Raw genomic sequence first — 18,924 nt, forward strand, 5'->3', positions numbered from 1 at the left:
AAGAATGTCTATGAGGACACTGACTAAAGGGACAGAGGAAGACCACTCTCACCCATCTGCTCCTACAATGAGAATCCTGGTCATATTCCTCTTCATTTTACCATGTCCTGCACTGTCCTTCTCACATTCAAATGCTCCCACAAGGAGTTTCCAGGCTCCATAAAAAATGGTAGATTCTCTGAAAGTTTATTTTCATTTGCTGGTAAGATGTGTCCTAGCCACAAAGAACATACTACTAGTCAGCTCTTTGGCAATAAATGAATGAGCACAAATGATCATTTTGAGTTTAAAACAACTTTCACAGTGGGACCTAAGGACTCTCCGGTAGAAGCTGTTTCTGTCTCCATCTGTGCATGCATGTGTGCTACGTCACTTCGATCGTGTCCAACTCTCTGCGACCCTATAGACTGTAAGCCCACCAGGCTCCTCTGTCTGTGGGATTCTCCAGGCAAGAATACTACAGTGAGTTGCCATGCCCTCCTGCAGAGGATCTTCCCAATCCAGGGATGGAATCCTGCAATGCAGGCGGATTCTTTACCACTGTAACAGACAACAGAAACTGAACAGAAACTTCATATCCCAGGACTGATGGGACAGGATGCTTATAAATATTCACAGAACACACCTTTCCATCATTAAGCAAGAAATAGTATTGCACATATGTTTTTAGTCAATAACAGGCTTTACAAATATGAGTAGTGGCATTAACAAGGAGACCATTCACAGGTTTCATACAAGACCACATGTGACTTTCTTTCCCAAGTCTGGAAAGTAAGTGACCATGTCAATTTCTCTCTAGCCCGACTTGCAGCATGTTTAGAAGTAAACATTTAGAATAATGTGAGGCACCAGAACCTGCTTTTTATTCTGATTTCCAAAATCACGTTCTGGTATTCACTATTTTACTCTAAATGACCTGCACTCAAGAGTGAGATCTCCCTTGAAAAACCACATTTTTTTATATCTCAACAGTCACTGAAATCATCATCCTACACTTTTTAATCTGGCTTCTGAACCCCTGTGTTCTTAGATCTCCATCTCCCTGCCTCACTTTCATTCACGGACCAAACACCCCTGAGCGCCAGGTGCTCTGCTGGCTGCTGCTGCACAAACACCGAGGTAGACGTGGGCGAGGTGTGGGCGGGGAGTAACCTGCACCGCGGAGAAAACCACGCCCCACGGCAGGAGGAAGGACAAAGCGCTATGGGGTGGGGGGAGGAGCAGGGCAAGGAGCCATACCCGGGGTGGGCGCAGGGAGGGCTCCCAGGAGAGACAGAGAGGATGACCCTGGCCGCCGGCAGTGGAGTTTCTGGCCAGCTGCTTAACTTCATTATGTTCACGTGTGTCCACTGTCTTAAACACGTGGGTGTGCTTAGCAACATGCACTACCTGTGCCCTTTGAATGCTGTCCACAAGCTCTACCTGAGTTTCCTTTCTATCCTGTGTAACAAGGTTCCACAAACTCAGGGGACTGCAGTCACGCTGGCTTATTACCTAGCAGTTCTGCAGGCCACAAGTCTTGTTTGTTTTTCCCTTGTGCTTTTGTGTATGGGATCTTAATTCCCCTATCAGGGATTGAACCCATGCACCCCCTACACTGGAAGCAGGGAGTCTTAACCACTGGACTGCTGGGCAAGTCCCTTGCTCATTTTAACTGAGTCTTCTGCTCAGGGTATCACAAAAATGACATCAAGGCATGGCTGGGCTTAGTTCTCCCCCAGACTCTGGAGAAAAATCCAGTTCTAAGCTCAATCTTCTTGTTGGTAGAATTCAGGTCCTTCTGACTTTATGACTGAGGTCTCCACTTCCTGGCTGGCTGTGGGTCAGGGTGCACTCTGAGCTCCTAGATGCTACCACAGTCCTTGCCCTGTGGCCTCTTCCAACTGTGAACCAGCAGTATTACATAAATCCCTTTTCTGCCTCCAATTCTGACTCCCCCATCTCTGACCTCTAGACCCAGATGGAAAGGGTTTGTAGGATGAGGCCAGGCCCAGAGGATCAACTCTTGTCTTCAAGTCCACTGAGCTAAATACAAAGTTTAATCAGGGAGTAAATGCCACCCGGGTCACAGTTTCAGGGGCTGTGCAGGATTCAGCAGGAGTGGGGTATCGGGGGTCATTTCAGAACTCTACCACAATTTATAAAGAAAACACAAAAACCACAAAAAGCTGGAATCAAAATACTTGTCATCAGGGAAGAATTTTATGGCACCGATGAGAAATAGAGTACAAGTTTCTTTCTATGTAAGGATTTCATTTTTCAAACTCGAGATTGCAAAAACCAAAAAATTACAGACAACAGTCAAATCTATGCCTCCTGCTTTTTTATCCTTAAATCACTCATCTTTACAAATGCCTGAGACATTTATATTTGAATCTCTCTCTCAACCTCACATAATACAAGCGAATTTATAGCCTTCCCCTTTCTGAGATTTTTGTTACACCCGCCGGCAGCCACTGTTCCAGTCTACCAGCCTCAGCATGATGACTTTATCTTTTCCTCTATGTTCTCTGTGACAACAAGCCAAACCGAAACTAATTCATTAACAGATCCTAATACTCCTTCCTCTCTCCATTCCAATGCACATTCCATCTGGAACAGGGTCATTAGAAACCCAACTTGACCTCCCCTCCCTGGAATTTTCTTTTCTTCTCCCATCCATGCACAGACTGGCTCCGCTCTGCCCATGCCAGTGAAGTCCTCAACAGCCCCCTCAGCCACCCCCACTTGGGAATCAGCGCGGCCCCCTTGTCCCAGTCACAGGGAGCTCCTCATGCCAGTACCCAAGGCCAACACTTGGCATTCCCTGGGCCCGGAACTCACACTTCAAGGCCCGCAATCCCACTTCACACCAGAGTCGGCCTCAGGGACTCCTCCCCTCAGGCCCACCTCAGGCTCAGAGCACACATGCCTTGGCGCTAGAGGCTCCTGAGCCGGGCAGGTCAGCTCCACGGACGCTTTTCTGGTCACTGTCAGCCCCACCTGTCTCGGGTACCCATACTGCCCAGAGTGAGCCTCATCTGGCTCTGGCTCCTGTCCTTTTAATAGGGGCACTGTGCTTCTCCACCTTGTCCAGATCTGTGTGTGTATGTGTTGGGTATACATACACACACACATATACGTTTAATAGGGGCACTGTGCTTCTCTACCTTGTCCAGATCTGTGTGTGTGTTCAGTATACATACACATACACACACGCACACAAACATTCTTTTCTAGATCCCTCAGACCTTGTGCAGCACACCTAAGAAGTTAGGTAATTCGTCATTTTTCCCCACTATCCAATTTACTGATATCTCCAGTCCTAACTTTTCATCTGTTTTTATAAGCTCTTTATTTCTCCCTGCCAGGAAGAACAACGTCTTCAGAACTGAGGCTAATACAGTAGGCAACCCATTCTCCTCTCTATAGGAATGAGGTAATAGCATAACTGACAATCCAGAGTTACACACAAGTCAATTATATAATATTTACATTAAATAATGGAAAAGAGATTCTAGAAATGAACGACTTCTTCTAGACATCAAGGACACACAATAAAAAAGCTTTGAAGTAGAGAGAGAAACATAACTTGGAAAATCTGTATTTGCATATCCAAAACTGATATTCGTGGGGGCTGCTTTGTTTCCCAAGTAAAAGACGGGAAACGACCTGAACATCCACGCGCAGGGGAACGGCTCCGGAGATGAGGGTCCCGCCATGTGTGGGCCCCGCACCACAGTGGTCAGAAGAAGGGGACCTCCTGCGTTCCCAGGGGACAGCCTGGGCAGACTACCTGTGCATTCCACGTGTAGCACTGTGTCAGCTACGAGAGGACCCGGGCACACTACCTGTGCACTCCACGTGCAGCGCTGCGTCAGCTACGGGAGGACCCGGGCACACTACCTGTGCACTCCACGTGCAGCGCTGCGTCAGCTATGGGAGGACCCGGGCACACGACCTGTGCACTCCAGGCGCAGCGCTGCGTCAGGGACGGGAGGACCCGGGCACACGACCTGTGCACTCCAGGCGCAGCGCTGCGTCAGGTACGGGAAGACCCGGTGCACTCCACGCAGCGCCAGGTGTGTACTCCAGGCGCAGCGCTGCGTCAGGTACGGGAAGACCCGGGCACACGACCTGTGCACTCCACGTGCAGCGCTGCGTCAGGGACGGGAGGACCCGGGCACACGACCTGTGCACTCCACGCGCAGCGCTGCGTCAGCTATGGGAGGACCCCGGCACACTACCTGTGCACTCCACGCGCAGCGCTGCGTCAGGGACGGGAGGACCCGGGCACATGACCTGTGTGCACTCCACGCACTCCACGCGCAGCGCTGCATCAGCTATGGGAAGACCCGGGCACACGACCTGTGTACTCCACGCACAGCGCTGCGTCAGGGACGGGAGGACCCGGGCACACGACCTGTGTCCAGGCGCACTCCAGGCGCAGCAGCGCTGCGTCAGGTACGGGAAGACCCGGGCACACGACCTGTGCACTCCACGTGCAGCGCTGCGTCAGGGACGGGAGGACCCGGGCACACGACCTGTGCACTCCACGCGCAGCGCTGCGTCAGCTATGCTGGCATTCGTTTACAGAGCTCAGGGGACAGAGCATCACACACTAACGTCTCTGGGAAAACTTAGTCATAGTGGTTGCCTGCTGGGGAAGGGGACTCGGAGAGAGGCAGCTGCCACCCTGGGTATGGCACGTTGACCGCAGGAACCTGGTTCCAAAAGAAGCCTGGCGGAGCTGCTCTGTGACGGCGGGAGCAAGACAGATTGACCTACAGCTTGTTACCAAGCTTAGTGCCCCACGAGAAGCCTCATACTTGCAGAAACCCACCTATGTCTTTACCTGACCTTCTCTGGCAGGAGAAGTTGCAGAGGTTACACACCCTAACACTTGTGGACGCCCCCTTCTGTGGTGGGTGCTGGGCTGCCCGCAGCACAGACACATCAGAGAAGAGCCACAGCCTGCAGTGAGGGTGGTCAGGTGGCACCCACCCACCCCGCCATAAAGACCATCAGACGTGCCATGTACAACCACATGAATGGAGCTCGAGGCCATTACACTAAGTGAAGCAAGTCAGGGAGACAAAGACAAGCCCTACATGGTATCATCTATATGTGGAATCTAAACAAACAAGCCAAACTGGTAGAGGCAGAGAGTAACACAATGGTTACCAGGTGCTGGGGGGTTGAGGGGTGGGACAGACGCTGTGACGGAGATAGACCTGCAGCCAACAGAAAGTAAGCCCCGGAAATCTAATACATAGCAGGGAATACAGATAACAAAACCCTGTTCTCATCATCAAACTGGCTTGGAGACTGACACCTAACAATTGCAAAAATTAGGAAGAAATGATAATTATGTAACATAACAGAGGTGCTAATTATCCCTACAAGGGCAATCATGTTGCAATATACAATTGTATCAAATTAACATGCTGTACACCTTAAATTTACAGGTGTTATCTGTCCAAGCTATTCCGATTAAAAACTGAATCAATTAAAAGTTAAAAATTAATAAAAAACAAAGCCTATCCATCTGCTACCTGCCCCAGTGCATGCAGGGAAAGGGTAGAAACTCACCCAAGACTGGGCAGCAGTTGTGCACCCAAGACAAGGTCTGACCACAAGCTCAAAGGGAAAACCTAACTACTAGAGATGGAGACACTTTTCAATAAACATTTTGGATTATGAGGCCTGCTTTACCAGAAACACCACTGAGAAGACTGCACGAGAAACATGGTATTTTCTAAAGAGTCTGTAAGATTCGTTACCGCTGAAAGAGATCAGATGAACACTGGGCATTTTCCAAATGAGAATTCTATGTGGGGCCCGAGACTGATAATTAAACAACCGAGCAGACCTAGCCAGCTTGTGGAGCTGGTACCTCACCTAGGACTAGGCTCTTCAAAAACAAAAACTGCTTTGAAGTTACAGGATCAAAAACACTGCTTGGGGATTTGAACTAGACTTCTGGTGATCATTCTGTAACATACACAAAAGAATCAAATCATTATGCTGTATACCTACTATACATATATATATATATATGTTATATGCCAATTACATCTCAACTTAAGAAACAAAGAAAAATAAACAAAGAACCAGAACACAGCCTGAAACCAAAGCGAGGGTTCCTGTGGCAGCTTCCAGCCCAGATTAAGCCAACAAGACACCCACGGCTCTGCAAAGTTAGGCCCGAACTCCAGAGTCAAGGACTTGGGAGTGAACACCCAGCACAGAGGAAGCTTGGCTTGATGGCCAAGAGGGCAGGAGCCATGGAAGAGTTCAGGGAGGCATCCGGAGGATTACATGTGATCGTTTCCTCTGCTGGGCAGTACGCTTTCACAATGAACCAAATGTTTTATTTCATATTAACAGAAGAATAATGCTTTATAGGAGCAACAACTAAAAACATAGAGCTGATTCCGCCTTCTCCATGTTCTCCTTGGAAACAGTGACCCAGGTATATTTGAAACAGATCCCTACCTTTGATTTCAGTCCTCTACAGGCACTTCAGCCACCTTGCTTTAAGCCCCCAAAACAGCTGGAAGAACTCTGCTAGAAGGGAATGATTTTCCTTAACTCCTCGAGAGGGAGGGAAAGAGAGAGGGCGGGAGAGGAGCAGGGAGGGGTAGGGGTAGGGCAGAAAACCCTTCAAACAGCAGACTGGCAGCAGGCCACCACGCTCTCCAGACCAAACGTGAGCTCAGCCGCCCCCAAACTGAACTGCAGCGCAAAGCGTGTTTCTGCTCTTCTGAAGAGCAAAATCAGAAAGCGAATGCTTTCTTTTAAAGAATCATTTTAATAACATGCAGAACTCTGTGATGCTTCCCAACAGGCATGGAAAGGGGCCATCCAACAAGCCTCCCCTCTGAGAGTCACTGCCAGAGGCGGGGTTGGGGGCAAGGACAGAGGGGAAGCCAAACACTGAGGAGTCTGAAATATTCTCCTACCTAAATAACATTTCTTTAAATAGCTCTAATTTCTATGCCTTTTAATTCCCCCGGAGACACTTTTGCAACATGAATTAGCCCATGAGTCTCCCCTGGAGCTTACTGTAACAGGACCTCTGACAAAACACACTGCATTGTTGGTTCACTACGCAGAGGCGAGACAAGACTGGGTAGGTGAGGCTCTGATCAATTTGAGGTGATACTGGCCCCCAAAAACAGGAACATGGGTAAAGATGGGAGGAGGGTGCCTAAATTCTCCCTGTAATGTGTTATTTCCCAGGCTGTGCAGATTCATGGGTGCTCATGATTTTTTCTGTATTTTTGTATACCTAATTTATTTCATTTTCAAAAAACAGACCAAAAAGCACAATGCACATATTCTAGAAATGGCAGAAACTGGATGTGGTGATATGTAAAGGTATGTGGTCCAAGAGTGATGGGAAGAAGGCTCAAGGTAGGACTCGGACACACACCCGCACTGGGTGACCTGTGCCTGGCAGCCTGCAGACACGGGGCTTGGAGGAAGGCCCACCAGGCCAGGCCCACGACAGCTCTGCAACAGCCTTGTGAGGGGGGCTTCTGACCCCACCGCACATCACAGCCACTGTGCGTCTGTGAACACGATGCAAGTGTTCTGTCAGCACCACGCAAGACAGTCCCTCCCAGCCTCTTGTCTCTGGGGCAGCACAGCAGGCCTCTTCCCCACCAACCTCAAGAAGCCTGCACACCACCTGCTGTGCTGCACACATCCACGCACGTGTGTGCATATGCACACACACACCCCCTACACATTGCCCCAGAGCCCTCCACCGCACCTGCCGTGCTGCACACATCTACACACCCACACAACCTACACACTGCCCTAGAGCCTTCCACCGCACCTGCCGTGCTGCACACACCCACGCACGTGTGTGCATATGCACACACACACCCTACACACTGCCCCAGAGCCCTCCACCGCACCTGCCGTGCTGCACACAACTACACACCCACACAACCTACACACTGCCCTAGAGCCCTCCACCGCACCTGCCATGCTGCACACATCTACACACCCACACAACCTACACACTGCCCTAGAGCCCTCCACCGCACCTGCCGTGCTGCACACATCTACACACACACACACCCTACACACTGCCCTAGAGCCCTCCACCACACCTGCTGTGCTGCACACAACTACACACCCACACAACCTACACACTGCCCCACAGCCCTCCACTGCACCTGCCATGCTGCACACACACACACACTCCCTCCCTCCAAGCTGTCCCACAGCCCTCCACTGCACCTGCCATGCTGCACACACACACACACTCCCTCCCTCCAAGCTGTCCCACAGCCCTCCAATGCACCTGCCGTGCTGCGCGCGCGCACACACACACACACAAACACACACACACACACACACACACCACGCTGCCCCCCAGCCCTCCCCCACACTGCGATTAGGCTCACACTAACCACTATGCCTTCCTGGGGCTCCTCTGGCTACTCCGAAACCTAGACTCAGGTCAGAAGACAGGCAGCATGCAGAGCCTCTGAACTGGACAACCACCGGAGAGGAAAGCCCAGGAGCACTGGCCGTGACCTGACAGCTGAGGAGCCCTGTGTTCCTGACACCCATCACCGAGGGCCTGCTCTTCCAGACCCTACTGAGCCAAACTAGGCAAGCGCTCCTGCATTCCCGGAGCCGAGTTCCAGATCTCCCCACACACGCCAGTGCCAAGACTACTCTCCTACAGATATTCCTGCCCCTCCGAATGCCTCTCCTTCTTGGCAACGCTCAAGTCACAGAATGCCTGCAGAGCTCATTAAGGACAGCTGGGCCTCACCCCCGACTCTGATTCAGTGGTCTGTGGCTTGCCTGAGAATCTGTATTTCTAACAAGCTCCCAAGTGGTGCTCTGCTGCTGGTTGGAGAATGACTTCTCTACAAAGACCTCACATCTCAATGTCTGGTTTTAACTCCTGTCCGCCTGATGCAGCCTTACTGAGTCCAAGCCTGTAGTCTCCCCTGGGGGCCACAGTGTATCACTGACCTGTAGACCAGGGTCAGTGTACATCCACCCTGTCTCCTTACTAATGGTCAGATGGGTGGAAGGCACTCAGTATACAGTAACAATATATTAATAACTCGGTTATCAATAAAAATGACTTATTGTGATGATAAATTCATATAATGCTTTACCATTTACAAATCCTTCATCCTCTCATGTGGTCTCACTGGAACTTGACAAGTGCTAATAGAAGATATCACCGTCTGCATTTCAGGGCTAAAAGTGAAGTCAGAGCAGTTTTGAACCTACTCAAGGTCACAGCACTAGCACTTTAGATGCCTCTTTTTGCGTAACTGTGGTCATTTAATCCATTTATCAGCTGTAATTTTTTTTTTTACAGTTTCATCAGCATCACTTATCACTTATTTTCAATATTAAAAAGCACAATAGAATTTAAGCAAGGTGTGAAAGACATATGTGAATGCTCATTATAACACTAAATAAAAGCTGAATCACAGTCCTACTCGCCCATGAATACAAACAGCATCAAAGCAATGTGCTGAGAACAAGGCGATGGGTGCTGTGAGGTATTGACACTGCCTCAGACTGGCAGTCAGCTGAAGGGTTTCCATGTTTGCTTTTCGCCCTGTGGAGTTTTTCACTTTTCGTTTTGATTTTCTTTGCATGAGCTGCCTACGTGTAGAAATGGGGAGATTTTTACAGACAGATCTGGAGAGCTTCCTGGAAACTGAGAGGATCTGGTGATGTGGGAGCCACATTCCAGTAAAGCAGCGCCTGCAGGAACTTCCTAACAGCTTATAGGTCTTGTGCCTGGCAGGCCCTCTGAGGCCTGACGCTCTGAACCACTCCCCCGGTCCACAGGCCTCTTACCTGGGGACGACAAATGGATCAATGACAGAGACAGGTGAGCAGAGTAAATTCTCCAGGCTTCAAGGTGAGCACAATAAACAGAATCACCATTTGAGAGCACTATCCTCTGGCTGCTTAAGAACCAATGAGAAATAACCAGCCACACAGCGAAGATTCTTATTGACTGTTTTATGGAAAAGCCAGTCTCTCCACTTCTGTAAAGAGCGTCCCAGGCTCTTTCAAGCAGTTTTACACACACACATATGTACTGTTCAGTCTGAAAGTCAACCCTGATCACACTGCTGTGGTTAGTTGCTACTGAGGATCCATTCGTTGAAGCAGGAAGAATATCTGGAAGGAGAAAGCTAGTGGTAAATTCCAAAATGAGAACTACCTTTCATAATGTATTCCTGACACACACAAAATACCTGAAACACATACACCCACAAATGACTGCACTCTCCTCAGAGATGGGGTGCCCTCTACCTTAAACTGGAAGACACCGACAACTGTACAAGGCATTAAGTCGAGTGATCAAATCTCAACTTTGTCTGCAATGGTTAAGCTGATTTTTGAGGAAAATGAGAAAAAGAATTAAAATATTCATTCCCCACCTTCATCCCTGCAGAACAGGCTGAGACATAAAATCACTATCCTGCTTCCTGCATTCATTAACTCTCTTTTCAATTCTGCCCCTGTGGGTACAGCCAAAAGGGAAGGCCATCTCAGAACTGGGACCAGGGACACCCAAACAAGCAGAGGCCTTGTCTGTGGTACTTTTAAAGGAGTGATGCTGTCAACATTTGGGACTAACAGTGTTCTGACACAATGTTAACAAAGGTGATATGAATTCTTCATTTAATGTGCCACGGATAATAATATAAAAGTAGAACTCAACTAAAAACTTATACAAGTAAAAGGGTTGGAGACACTACGCCTCATTCTTATTACCAGATGTCCATGAAATCCCAGTCACACAGAGTTCACATCTTAAAATGAAAATAAATTATACAAAAGTGCTGATTCTAATTACCTCCAGCTAGAGAGACTATAGAAAAGTTGCTGGATTATGAATTAGTAATGCAGACAAGATTCAAGAGTGCGTGTGTGTTCACGTGTGTATCCTACATCCTAACTTCTTAAATATAAATAACTATGGGTAGGACTAAAACCCATAGAAAAGAAAGATTACATGAAAACAGAACCTTTGAAGTTTCCTACTGAAGTAATATAAAGGTGAGAAAGTGCTCTTGAATTGAGAAATTCTTACGAGACAGTTTGAGCCAATGCCATTCCATATTAGAGACAACTATAGACAGAACAGATGTGAATGTATTTAATTGTCTTCATGTCACAAGACTGCTGTGCAATGGGCAGAAGGAGATCTCAGCCTTAAATCTGAATCTTAAGAAAATCTGTTTCCGGTCCTGTCATCCTGCCACCACAGGAAAATGCGCCAAACTCAGGAGTAAACCATACAGTGTAAACCTATCATTTTGGATGTGCAGTTATTTGGGGGAAAAAAATAAGATAATCATTCAACATTTTTTAATTAAATAAATAAAATGTTATGCCCAGAGTCCAGTTTACTTGTTAACAGATTTTATAAATAAGGATGGCAATTTTTACCAGGGTGGAGAACAAAAACTGTCAGAATAAAATATGTGCAAGCCACATTTCAGTGAGTAAACACTCACAAATCTACTGATTCACAAATAAGTATACTTACATTTAATCCTTTCTAATATGATTTACTGACCTTAATGCAGCTTTAAAACACTACATCCTCAACACATAAGAAATCTCCTTTCCTTTCTTTCTCATTTTCTTCTCCAGTTTTTTTTTTCAGAACTCCAAATTCCAGATTTCAAATTTCTTTCTTATAAGTAAACAAAACAAAGGCACATATTTAAAGAAATAAGGCCCTTTGAGCTTTCTTTCTTAGAAGTTTAGCTCAATAAAAGAAGCAGAAATCATACAGTGGGGAAAATAAGTGCTATCCTGCTCCATCATACCACAGAAAGAATGTAACTCATAGCCAAAGAGAAAGGATGGATAAGATAAAAGAAAGAAGTTTGACTTAAGCAAATGTCCTCTTTGCCTTGGCCTTCCTAAACCCCTCCACTCAGTGCTTTTTTCAGGCAGAAATCTTAGTATCTAGTGGGACATCTTTAAAACCTGTAAGATCCACACGCAGCAGAGCAGTGCACTGGTATCTCCAACACAGGCAAGAGAAGCACAAGCTCTGACTTGTAGCTAGGGAGTGGGTGTCCAGACACGGAGGCAGTGGGTGTCAGGCAGTGGAGGGAGTGGGTGCTGTGATGTGGAAACACGGTGGAATGATGTTCCCTCCCTCAGATCCAAACAGCAAGGTGTGTCACAGTCCAGCAATTTAGATGGAAGACTCACAGGAAAAGATGAACAGGAAGCATCATAGTATCGAAAGTTTAACATATTTCCCTTAAAATCCCTGTTGATAAATTCACACTTTCCCCCACTCCTTAAACCCCTACTTATTTAACAGTCAAAACCTTTTACATGAGCACTCAACTAAGCTGACTAGACTACAAGCAGGCATCCCCTGCTCCCAGCCACCACAAACGCGCTGTGTACTGAAGAGTGTTTCATTACAATTTCTCCTAGAAATATAAGTGATATAGACCGTCAGCACACATTCAACCTATGAGACCCGTGTGCTTTGTTAATGAGCTCTCTACTTGGAATGTAACTCTCATACAAAATTCTGGAAAAATGTTTTCAAGTGGCTAAGCCATGTGATCATGCATGCTTGTTACAGTCATTTGTTTAACTTTTTCCTAATTAAGTACAGAATCTTTCTCCACTTAGCTTCTCTCACAGTTGAAAATTTTGATGGTATCAGGACACATACTTATGTTAAGTATCCTCAACTACAATCTGAGAGTTTGGATACTGACAGGCACAGTGACTGGATGAGAAATCATGCTCCCACGACAGCACTCTGACCCCATTACTCTGTCCTGTCACCTTCCTGGCAGGCATAAAGCTTTCCAATAAAAGGAGAGAAATGTAGGAGAATAAATAGACAAAAAATATAATATCAGCAATTCAATTTTCATGAGAACTGAATGTTTAAATAGTTGTATTTAGTTCAGCTTTCACCACAGACACAGGTATTTAACTCGAGAATACATGAGTCCTGCCAGCAGTGTTTTTATAAAGTCCCTGCCACTGTCCATCCTCATGTCTTGCCTCTGTTTCACTCATTCATTCATTTCCTCACTCAGGTATACCCTGGACTTCAAGAAACTTCAGTCTACCTGGGGAGAAAGGCAATGTTTGCTGGGAGCTATGACAAAGGGCACAATGGAAGCAAAAGGAGTGCTATGGCGATATAATACCCAACCCTAACTTTCTACTAACACTACAGAGTGCCTCTTGAGGAAGGGAGGAAATGCTATATTCCTTTCAGCACTTAAATTCTAAGGCTTTCTGAGAAATTCATGCATATTCTATCTGCATTAACAATATTTAATACTGTTCAAAGGTCCTTGGAAGAGTGGTAAATTAGTATGCTTGCTACAGGAAGATTTGATGGAAGAAATTTATTCTGCTCAAGCTTTACTAGAAGCCCAAAGTAACCCATGCAGAAAAATGAGCTAAACAAATATTTATGTTATAGCTTTTGATAACATGTTTGCTTTTAAATAAGTCTGTAAAAGCATAGGTTTATGATTTATTTGCTTCATGGGATTATTTTTTTATGATATAAAATATGTTTCCAGACCTAAATGCTCCATCATCACATGTCTGACCCGTGACGTGGCTGGTATCCATTAACTGGCTGACTGCTGGTACCCGGTGAAGGCTGGTACCTGATGAGGACACGGCATCCTGCGCGAGTCCAGACAGGCATTACTGAGTAAGATGGTGATCAGTCACAGAAAGAGGGCCATTACGGGACACTGCGACCGGTCACAGAAAGGGGACCACCACCAGACACTGGCCCCCAAATCACATACTCCAGCAGACAGTAAGTAATGCAAGCGTTCTTTAAAACCTTTATCAGTAGCAACACCAACTTCATACCCTTCGTTAAATACTACAATGAACAGAATAAAAGTAATCTTCTGAGGATCTAGTAAGCCACCTATAAACCAAGATATGTTTGCTCACTCACACATTGACAAATTAAATACTTTCAAAAAAAACCTGTTTAAATGCAATTTCCAGGCAAAACTGCTCTAATTGTTAGATTTCTGTGTACTTAGTACATTTTTAATATAACAGAGTCAATGAATTTCTGAAACTGGAAAACAAAGATGGTAACTAAGAAAGGAAACCAAGGAACTAAGAAAGAACCATTCATTCCAATGAGTGAAAGGATGAATAAAATCCTTAAAGATGGGTATTTAATTTTTTTATTTTATTTATTTATTTTTTTTATTAGTTGGAGGCTAATTACTTCACAACATTTCAGTGGGTTTTGTCATGCATTGATATGAATCAGCCATAGATTTACACGTATTCCCCATCCTGATCCCCCCTCCCACCTCCCTTAAAGATGGGTATTTGATAGTATTTTTCTTGCTTCTAATCTACCTTTTCCAGCTTCAATTTGCATATGTGACTGAAAGCAGCACTTCTGGAATCCTGTGTGTTCCCTTCAGTGGTGTAAAGCAACAGTTCACACGACAGAGTGGAGTTCATGCAGGGCCTGCTAGAAACTCATCTGAAATGGTTAGGAGAGCAGCGCTATTTCACTAATCAGACACAGAGTCAACAAACAGACAAGAATGTGACATTAACACAACAATCTTTGAAAACAACTGATTCTCCAAACCCACCTAACATGCCAAGACGGAGGAATGTTCCTCACTCAGTATCTACACTGAAGCTTATCTGAATGAACTTGACCCTGGTTGGCAGCAAGCCAGTAGTCTTCGTCACTGAATGACTTAACAGAACACTGTGTTCTTGGCACAAGCACAAAAAAAGGTGTTGAAATCCACGCTAAAAATCTCAGCTTACATTTTAAATCAGTTTTTAAATATGATAATAAAAGATAGTTAAATATGATGAAGGCCTTTCAGTGTTCTGTCCATTTTTTATTCAGGTCATTTTTTGACCCCTACTCACTTTGGCCCACTTTCAGTACTTCCTGGAACAATCCCTGGGACTTCCCCAGGCACTGTGAATCCCGCTCCGGCCCTTCCTGTGCTGCCTGCTCTAATGATATACCTGGAAAATTCCAATGCGCCCAATGCTGGCATGGTAGGGAGGGACAGCAAGTAAAGCCAGAAACAACGTGTTGACTCACTTCCGCAGAAAGCCCTGGAGAAAAATGTGGGCCACAGTGCAGTCCTCTCACGCGATGCAGTCAGAATAAGTAAGAGATAGTCAAGTTATGTCATTCCCACACAGGCTACGTTAACTCATCCACAAAGGTAAGATGCAAATGAGAAGGCAAGGAAGACACCATCTGCAGGGAGTCTACATACTTTCAGAAAGAAACGCTTCTCTTTTCCTGTAGTTTTTGTCATCTGCTTTTTCTCCTACTCCAAAAATGCCATCCTTGGTAGAACATTAGGAGAGTTCATCCTCATGAACTGCAGCAGTTCACAACCAGCTCCTAATCCGGGGAAACCCACAGGAGTCCTACAGTACTCACAGGGACAAGATTCAACCCACAAACACTCAGCAGTCTATACTGGTAGAAGGCTACGATGAAATCACAGATGTTTGTTCACCCTTTAGTTTTCTGTCTTAATTTTTACTAAGTACTTTCACAGGTCTCTCATCTTACAACAGCACAAAACTCTCAAAGTCAAAGCAAACAGGCCTATCACGTCTTTAACTCTGATAGAATCACACGGTCAAATGATTTTCCTCAACACAGTAAAATGTTAAAAAATCTTGAACATTTATTCTTTTAAAATTATCATATACTTTAAACCTTACTCTTTCAAAACTATGACATAATTATTTGTTCATAGTTATTTCAAAGTATGTTTAAAGTAAGTTGTAAATAATACTAGCATAGGAAGTCAAAGGAAAAAGAACTGGAAATACATACGGTTTACCTTCTAATAAAAGCTTCTTTTTTCAATCAAATATGATTTACTCAGATGAATGTTAAAACTTATCTAAATATCTTGATACCAACTGATAACTAAGGATACATGGACCAAAATTGCACCTAGGAGTAGGCCTAGGCTTAAAATTTTGTTATAATTAAAAAGTGAATTCTACTGTGGATTGAAGGTTGTAATTATTAACACCTGAACACTGTAGTTCCTGTTCTCTACCCAGCGCAGGCCCCTCAGAGGCAGTCGTAAGAACACAAAGTTCACAGATCTAGTTAAAGAAATGTTTTACTCATACTCCTCAGTGTGCATTCACCCATGAAGAAACACTATAAATAATACCTTTGTTTAAAGCAAAACAATGCAAGCTCAACTGATATTACTCACCCTATCCTTTACTCATGAAAACATTCCCTGTTCTCAGGTATGCTATCAATTAGTATAAAAGAACGCCAAGGCTGACATCCCACCGACAACTTGGATTCTGTTCACTGATGTAAACCCCTAGGCTATGTGGCAGTCCTGAGCATATAGTTTTCGTAAAGCAACTGTCTGAATAAATAATTGATTTTACAAAATTCTCATGGGCTCATGAGAGCTACAGTGATTTATCAATGAAGTTTTCAAATATGGAGTAGAAAAATAGATACTCAGTGCCTATCTACTGTGCAATCATGCACATAAACATTCTTTGTGGTGTAGTATAGACATCATACCTGTGGTTTTTACTGTCAGAGTGCAAAACTAATTTCATAACTCCCACTCAAGAAAAAGCTAACTACTGTTACCCCTCACAATGCTCCTAGGACATGTTGGTATTGAAAGAGCACACATGTGCTGTGGTTCCTCGATGCCATTTAGTCAATGTTGGTTATATCTCTACTAATGACACTCTTTTTCCATTATATCACCTATGAACGCTAACTTCCAATGATTCTCTCAAAGGTTGTTGTTAGATTTTGTTTACTTGTTTGAAGACCTCAAGTCTTAAGCAGTGTAAGCAGGAATGTGTGAATAATTAGGCTTTCTGGTCATGTTACATTTACAGTTAGGAATTTCACAGCATAAAAGTAGAACAGCATTCTCCCAACCATGCCCTCTCCTGAAATCTTCAGGCCCTGACCACTACTAGGTCATTACTAGAATGCGGTCTCTTTCATGTGGAATGCTCCTCTGCCCCCCACACCAACACCAGAAGGAAACAGGTCCTCCCAGCCATGGAGGGGTGGGGCAGAAGAGGACAGAAATAGGAAACTCATTTTAAAATACCTATGTAAATGCAACAGACCCAAAAGAGCCAAAACAATCTTGAAAAAGAAAAACAGAGTTAGGGAACGCTAACTTTCCAGTTTCAAAATCTACTACAAAACTATACTAATCAAGAGAGGATGGAATTAGCAAAAGGGGAGGCATACAGATCAGTGGAAAATGATTTAGATTCCAGACATAAACCCATCCATATATAGTCAGCTGATTTTTGACAAGGATACCATGACCTTTAAATGGAGAAAGAACAGTTTTTCAACACATGGTATTGGGACCATTGGACATACTCATGAAAAAGAACGAATTTCACCCTGCCTAAAACCAAGTAAAATATTAATTCAAAAAGGATCATACATCAGTATTTAAAAGGTAAAACTACAAAAACTCTAAGAAGAAAACATAGGTTTAAATCTGCATGACCATGTATTATATAGTTTTTTATATATGACACAAAACAAGGAATCAAAGAAAAAAATAAATAAACTGGACTTCTGCAAAATAAAAACCTTTTGCAACCAAGGACAGTATCAAGAAACTGAAAAGACAACTCATACACCAGAGAAAATACTCCCAACTCATGTATCAGATAACACATATATATACTATATACAGAATTCTTATATCTCAACAGTAAAAACCCAAATAAGCCAAGTGATAAATAGGTAAAAGATCTGAACAGAAACTCCATGTGAAAGAGAGAATAAAGAAACTAAATAGAGAAATTATAAACATATACACAAATAGCCAATAAGCATGTGAAGCAATGCTCATAACCATTTAGCTATCAAAGAGCAAATAAAAACCAAAATGAGATACTATTTCATACTCTTGAGGGTGGCTATTATTAAGAAAATAAATGAAGAAAAAAGTCAGTGGTATGGTTGTGTTGGCAAAGATATGAAGAAACTGGAGAGACCATAAATTGCTGGTGGGAATAAAAAATGGTGAGCCCATTATGGAAAGCAGTCTGACAGTTCCCGCAAAAGTTTAACCAGAGTGACCACTGATCAAGCTATTCTAAGTATATACATAAGAGAACTGAAAACATGTTCATAGGAAAACTTGTACTTTAATTATAGAGAAACAGTATTCATAACAGCTGAAAGGTAAAAAAGAATCCAAATGTCCATCAATTGATGAATGGATTTTTTAAAAATGTGGTATATCAATATTTCACATTGTAGAATGTGGAATATAATATTCCATCAATGCAATGGAATACTACTTAACCATAAGAACGGAGTACTGATACACACAACATTGGTGAACCCTGAAAACAGTGCATTTAGTGAAAAAATCCAGATACAAAGGACCACATATTTATGACTCCACTGTGACTCCAAAAAGCTTAGAATAGCGAAATTCATGGTGAATGAATATAGACTAGAAAGTTCTAGGGGATGTGAAAGGAGTGAAATGAGATTGACTGCTAATCAATGTGGGTTTCTTTCTGAAATTATAAAAATACCCTGAGTTAAAAAGTGGCAATAATTGCACAACTTTGTAAATATAACTAAACACCATTGAATTGTACATTTTCAATGGGTAAATTTTGGGCATTTGAGTTATATCTCATTTTTTTTAAAGTGTAAAGATAGGTATGACGACAAAGAACCAAACAGAAATCTTGAAGTTGAAAAGTTCAATAACTAGAATGAGAAATTCATCAGAACAGTTTAATAGCAGATATAAACTGAAAGAAGAAACTGATGAACAATAGAAATTATGCAATATGAAGAACAGAGATAAAAATTAAGAATGAACAAACTTTCTGAGAAAT

The 18,924-nt window shown here is 44.0% G+C and overlaps 1 protein-coding gene across 7 annotated transcripts in view; it reads right to left on the reverse strand.

The window, feature by feature from the left end:
* Positions 1-18,924, reverse strand: part of SPIDR (scaffold protein involved in DNA repair) — a 284,566-nt gene that overhangs the window by 205,585 nt on the left and 60,057 nt on the right. The window contains exons 1-2 of one of the 7 annotated variants that reach the window (XM_043483180.1): positions 14,640-14,661; positions 14,395-14,524 (exon numbers count right to left, since the gene is read on the reverse strand). The exons of the other annotated variants lie outside the window; for them this stretch is intronic. Coding sequence (XP_043339115.1) covers positions 14,395-14,502 — 108 coding nt within the window. The 5' untranslated portion in view covers positions 14,503-14,524; positions 14,640-14,661. Of the gene's footprint in view, positions 1-14,394; positions 14,525-14,639; positions 14,662-18,924 lie in introns of those variants that run through there. 7 annotated transcript variants of the gene reach the window in all.

The sequence above is a fragment of the Cervus canadensis genome, chromosome 12, assembly GCF_019320065.1.
Source record: "Cervus canadensis isolate Bull #8, Minnesota chromosome 12, ASM1932006v1, whole genome shotgun sequence".
In the NCBI taxonomy this organism is placed as follows: Eukaryota; Metazoa; Chordata; class Mammalia; order Artiodactyla; family Cervidae; genus Cervus; species Cervus canadensis.